Here is a 6,337-nt window from a genome sequence, read left to right on the forward strand (position 1 = left end):
GAGACTTCAGTAAGCACTTTATCTTTGAAATATGAACGTTTTTGTAGACGTACGTAGCAAATAGGTTTAACTGCTCAACACGAGGTTGAAGTGAATTTATTACGTAACGTGCGCAACACCGTGACTCGTGTCGTGCCCTATCTAAATTGGTCGGGCTAACAGTGCTAAATGTAGCATAATCAGTGTTTGTGTAACTTCAGTCAGAAGATAATCTGACGGTTCTGACAGACTTAACCTCCTCGCGTTGTGAGCTTGTAGAAGAGCAAACATAGAGTTGGGTCGCCGTTTTATTCCATGAGTAATTGTGTATAACATGCCTGCGTTAGCCTGCAGCTAGCGCTAGCTAACGTTAGCGTTAGCCGTTAGCCACACATCCAGAATAGTCCAACGGCGAGTGAACGATTGCATTCCGTGTCCTTCATGGATTTTTTTCCCCCTGGCTGTCAATGTTTTTATTGTCCAACACGTGTATGATTCTCTCTGTATAATAAACATTTGGTTGCATAACACAAAGAATGATAGCCGATGTACAGCTGCAGAGTCTTTTCTCTCTGGCTCCCGTTTAGAGATGGGACGTTCGAGAACGAATCGAGTCTTTTGAACGGCTCTTTGAAATGAACGATGGGATCCGGTTCGCAGTAAGGAGCCGTTCCTTTCTAAATGAACAGTTGTGGGGAAAAGTAGGCAATTCCTTTACATAAGTACAAATATCAATACTGCAATCAATGTGGAAATACTCTGCCACAGTAGAAGTTTGGATTGTTAACGTACTTTTATATATATATATATATATATAGGGGCTGTTAAGTATGACATCATTTTGTAGGAGGAGAATTTCTGCCCCCAGTTTCCGTGAATCTTATTACTATTTTTACTATTTACACATTTTTCTTCTCTTTGTTGTTGAAAGGAAAGTGTTAGAATAATACTTTAGTCGTTATTTTTTAGTCGTTTTTTGAAATAGCGAGGGACAGAAAATGCTCTGGGGGCAGATTCTCCTCTGCCTACAAAATGATGTCACAGCTTAAAAATATATATACTTTTTATTGCAATGATTTCAATTCATAATTCACATTTTATGTCCATAGTTGCAATAATTTTCTTTTCTTTTTATTTATTTTTTACATCTTTTTTAAACACCACCACCACAAACACCCACCACCTACATAACACAATAAAAAAAACATGAAATAAAATAAAAATAAAATAAAGAGGCTTTTTTTGGAAAATACAACATAAAATGGACCGCAACAAAAAGAAGAGGGGTTATGTGGGCACGTTATCCTTATTTATGAATGTTAATGTACTTGAGTAAATGTACAAAAGTATGGGTATCAAAATATAGTAGAAAGTACACATTATGCAGAATGTCCTGTTTCACAGGTTTTCCCAATTAATAAAATGTAGAAAAATCATTTGAAAATAGCCGATCTACAAGCTCACAATGCGTCGCAACGCGACGCATTGTGAGCTTGTAGATCGGCTATTTTCAAATGGCAGGTATGTACCTATATATATGTCAGAAATAAATGTATACAGGGTTGTATAAGTTATTTGTTGTAATTATAATCAAAATCTACAAAGTAAGTAACTATAGTAACTAGAATGAGCCAGTCTTTTGAACGGCTCTTTGAAAGGAACGGATTCCAGAGATCCGGCTCACTTCAAAGAGCCATAAATCCCATCTCTACTCCCGTTGCCGTTTGTAACCCATAGTCTGGAGGAGCGTTAAACTCGCCTGCGATTGGCTCTAATGCAGTTCTTTTCCCCCCTTCCCCCATTGTCTGGGGGGCCGCGACAGCCAATAGGCAAAAGGTCCCCTGTATGTCGCGCCAGAACAACAACGAAATGTTGAAATCTGTTCCAGATTTAAAAATATCTATCAATCGTGAAATAGAGACACATTTTGAGTGGCTTTGTGTGTCCCACGCCCATATATGGTCATTTCAGTCCAGAATGAACAGGTCTTTTCAAAAATAAAATGTGTGTTTCATGTCCATATATGGTCATCTCAGTCCAGAATGAACAGGCTTTTTCAAAAACAAAAGGTATGTCACCTCATGTCCATATATGGTCACTCCAGTCCAGAATGAACAGGTTTTTTCTGTCCCGTACGTCCAGAATATCAGTCCAGAATGAATAGGCTTTTTCAAAAAGCAAAATGTGTGTCCCTGTCCCATGGCCATATATGGCCATTTCAGTTCAGAAGTAACAGGTTTTATCTGTCCTGTACGTCCAGAATATGTGTGTAGTGTGACTAGTGTCCCTCCCGGTCTGATGATTGGATACTTTGAGGATTGGTCAAGCTTCACATGATAATTCGGCCCTCCATTCTTTATATAATATTCATTCAGAATATATAAAGAATGTAGAATTCAGAATATATAAAGAATGAATAGATCACAGAGTCCATAACTGTATAGATGTATAGATCACAGAGTTCATAACTCTAGAACACATAGAATAAAAGTTCACCGCTTCACTTCGAACCGAACTCGTACTTTAAAAAATATATATAATTCAAAGAAATTCCAGAAATTAGAAAACGAATGTTTAAAGAAGTAGTGAAAATAGCCGATCTACAAGCACAAACTTGGAGATCGGCTATTTTCTCTAGTTTGGGTTCCTTGGCAAATAATTTCTCTTTTGGGTCATAGGATAAAAACACCAACTCAAACCTAAAAAATAAATACAAATACAAAAATAAAAATACAGCTAAATAAAGGGGGTGGGTGGGGGAATATAGTCGTTTTGACTTCTTTATTTTTATTTTATTTATTAAATCACCTTTATTTTGGAAAAAGGTCTAGCAGCTTCCAACCGGAACTGCCGTAGAAGAAGAGGAGGCCTCAAGTTCCAACCGGAACAACATTGCTTTATCATTTCCGTTGAATCTTCACTGCTGCTGCTAGAGGCTGTTGCTGCTGCGTCCAAAGATTTTACGATATTTACTCATTATACACGGTTGAACACCCCAAAAAACGAAAGTTCCAAGTCTGCGACCAGAACAAAAATGGTGAGTGTCGTTCCTTTACATTTCAGGAGTTGGGAAGCTCCTTTTCCAGGTATTGTTTGTGTTGCTACTGAGCTAATGCAGCTAAGCTAACTACGAGGCTCTCGTTTACTGTGCCAAACCAATGTGTTGTTTGACCCATTTTACCTTTTGACACACCAGACTCCTGCATCTAAATCTTTTATTTCGACTTATTTGATCTAAACTATGGATTGGGATAATTAATTAACCGATTATGTTTGACACTTTCTTGCTCAAATAACGTTTTGTTTGGTACCGTACCAAACCAGATCGATTAGCATACTTGGTTTCGGTGTCACTGTCCTCTCCAATAAATTACCTTTTAATCAATTGGGCCAGATTATCTTGGTTAAAGGTTAATGCAGTGCGTCAATGAACGTGTCGTCTATCTTTCGAAGAATACAGCATATTTATATACTGCAATGTTGACATTGCCATTAATTTGTGCTTTCATTACAGTCTCACACAATCTTGCTTGTCCAGCCAACCAAGAGACCAGAGGGCCGCACATATGCTGACTATGAGTCGGTGAATGAATGTATGGAAGGTGAGTTTGAGTCATTTAAGATGGATTATCCTCTTAGTAACCCATTTTGAAAAACTATGGTATTTCCCGTCTTTTAGTATCATAACCTACTTAGGTAGGTCCTTTCATTTAAGTTGGGGTCTGCTCATTATATTTGATCATTGTTTGATTTAGAAAAGATGTAATCTTTTTCTGTCTGTGGCCATTGCTGAAGCATTCATTGAATCATGCCCTGCGTTTGCATACACAGGGGTTTGCAAGATGTACGAGGAGCATTTGAAGAGGATGAATCCCAACAGTCCCTCCATCACGTATGACATCAGTCAGTTGTTTGACTTCATTGACGACCTGGCAGACCTGAGCTGCCTTGTGTAAGTATCAGTTATTTTTAGTCCTAATACAGGGGTCCTAATCGTTTTCAGGCCAAGGATCCCTTAGTGGAGAGAGATGAAGCAGGGACCCCCACAACCTTTTTCCATATAGGCCTAGTTTCATTGTTTAACAGCACAATCATCAGTGTATTTTGGATTCATGTAAATTTGTGTTTTCAGATATTTAACCACTTGAACCGTCAATAAGTAATAAACTTGACCTTTCAGTCTGTACACCAACCTCTCTTTAGCCAAAAATAGCCGATCTACAAGCTCACAACGCCTCAAGCTGCGAGGCGTTGTGAGGTTTCTATCACACCATTTGGAGGACCCCCTGTAGTAACTCTGAGGACCCCCTAGGGGTCCCGGACCCCCTGTTGAAGACTCTTGTCCTAATACAATGCCAGATTGTTGGGAAATGACTACCTGCAAACAACTTGAATGCTATCTGCATTCTGCAACTAAGTTGCAACAACATTGACATTCATGAAACGGAACAGAACAGTCCTACCAGATTGTATCAAATGGTGATGAACGCTACAATATTGCACCTCTATGGACAGCTTGGGTTCCTGTTTATCTCAAGAACTTTTTTTTTTTTCTTTTTTTTTTCTTTTTTTTTTTTTTTTAAGAAAAAATCCACCGTTGGCATGTTATTAGCAACTTTCTATCAATAAACTCTGTGCCGTCATGATTTCTGTGATTAAGTTTGGAAACGTTCGTTATAAATCAGTTTATTACAAAATGATGCAGGATGTGGTCGTAGAGCAGGGGTCTTCAACGTTTTCAGGCCGGGGACCCCCAAACTGATGGGGAGATGGAGCAGGGACCCCCTACCACCTCGTAGGGTGGGGGGGTCGGGGCTACGACATATTTTTTATTTTAAACAAGTACAAGTTACAGCGAGCACCACTACGCCGTACCACTACCATTTCTAAACATACTTATTAACTGAGAACCAATGTCAATAATATCAACAATCTGTCAATTGCATAGTAATCATGTATTCAAGCCCCTGCAGTACCTCCGCGGACCCCCTAGGGGTCCCGGACCCCCTGTTGAAGACCCCTGTGTAGAGTGATTTAAAACGAGTGCTAGCTGCACAGATTGCTGGAAGGTTGCTCACAATATGGATTGGATTATATATTTAAAAAAAAAAGCATAACCCAATACAGCTACATTTTTGGTGAGTTTATCGTCGTCTAATACAGTTGTTCTCAACCTGTGGGTCGGTTGAGAAATTATTTTTAGGGGTCCCCAGATGATTAACTTAATGTGCAACACTGTTTTCTCACTCAACAGTAAACAAACCAACATAAAGTTTAAGTGTATAGACTAGGTGTCTGCACATTTCTAAAGTGACAATTTAAGGACTTTTTAATACCTCTAAAATGACAAATTAAACATTGGCCAAATTGACAAATATTAGAGACAGATGGTGAAAATAGCCGGGGGAAAAAACGCCTGTTGTGAGCATGTAGATCGGCTATTTTTGTGAACATGTAGATCGGCTATTTTCACAATAGAACAGTGTTATACAAAATGTAATGCCTCAACTCTTAGTGCTCGTAGGGTGGGGAGGTCCCCAGTTAAAATATCATTATTTGGGGGGTCGCTGCCTGAAAAGGTTGAGAACCACTGGTCTAATAGAATACGACAGATACGACTTCATGACTGCGATGTCAATGGAGCTTGTTGCAATTTGTATGCAGATGGCATCTTTAAGTTGCTTGTGGCTAGGAAATGATCATACCGTGACTACTACTGGGGGACTAATATGACCAATGTTAGTAATTATGCCTTTCTCTTTACCTCCAGGTACAGGGCTGACACCCAAACATACCAGCCATACAACAAAGACTGGATAAAGGAAAAAATATACGTGCTGCTGCGGCGTCAGGCGCAGCAGGCGGGGAAGTAAGCTGCATGGGATAGATGGGACAGACCAATTTTTTTTTTAACCAATCTCTTTTTTTTTTCTTTCACATTTTGACTTTGTAAAACAGTTATGTTATGTTTTGTACCTTTACTGGAAAGTTGGATTTGAATTGAACCCACTGTTGATGGATGAGGGTGATTCTTTTTTTTTATTCAACAAGGTGAATTTCAGTGATCTCATTTCCATACTTCATGTTACTATACCAACATGGCCATATAAGAGGCAAAATTGTGCAAAAAAGGTTATTTTCCCCTCCTTGACATTTAAACTATTGTTATTGTTGAATAAACTATTGTTTTCAAACCGGTTTCTGTGTTAAATCTTTGTACACACAGTTGTTAAAATGTTTTATACTTTGTCATGAGACCAGGGGTTTAATAGGTGAATTTTCAAAGCATAGCTCCAGTCCCAAAGCCCCAAAAATAAACTACAAATGCAATGGGGTATTGTTAATTGTGTGAAAACAA

General features: G+C 38.8%; 1 protein-coding gene across 1 annotated transcript; it reads left to right on the forward strand.

Annotated features, from left to right (window-relative positions):
* Nucleotides 1–2,888: 2,888 nt before the first annotated feature.
* Nucleotides 2,889–6,173, forward strand: erh (ERH mRNA splicing and mitosis factor). The gene is made up of 4 exons (XM_080744032.1): nucleotides 2,889–3,016; nucleotides 3,494–3,581; nucleotides 3,811–3,931; nucleotides 5,750–6,173. The coding sequence occupies exons 1-4, from the start codon at nucleotides 3,014–3,016 to the stop codon at nucleotides 5,850–5,852; spliced, it is 315 nt and encodes a 104-aa protein (XP_080600158.1). The 5' UTR covers nucleotides 2,889–3,013; the 3' UTR covers nucleotides 5,853–6,173.
* Nucleotides 6,174–6,337: the final 164 nt, after the last annotated feature.

Source organism: Nannobrachium achirus (assembly GCF_963921795.1).
Source record: "Nannobrachium achirus genome assembly, chromosome: 16".
Classification (NCBI taxonomy): Eukaryota; Metazoa; Chordata; class Actinopteri; order Myctophiformes; family Myctophidae; genus Nannobrachium; species Nannobrachium achirus.

What these genes read in the sequence shown, in the direction of transcription:
- erh (XM_080744032.1), top strand. An exon ending in GGTGAATGAATGTATGGAAG is followed by an intron (nt 3,582 to 3,810) that starts GTGAGTTTGAGT and finishes TTGCATACACAG; the next exon opens with GGGTTTGCAAGATGTACGAG. An exon ending in GCAGACCTGAGCTGCCTTGT is followed by an intron (nt 3,932 to 5,749) that starts GTAAGTATCAGT and finishes CTTTACCTCCAG; the next exon opens with GTACAGGGCTGACACCCAAA.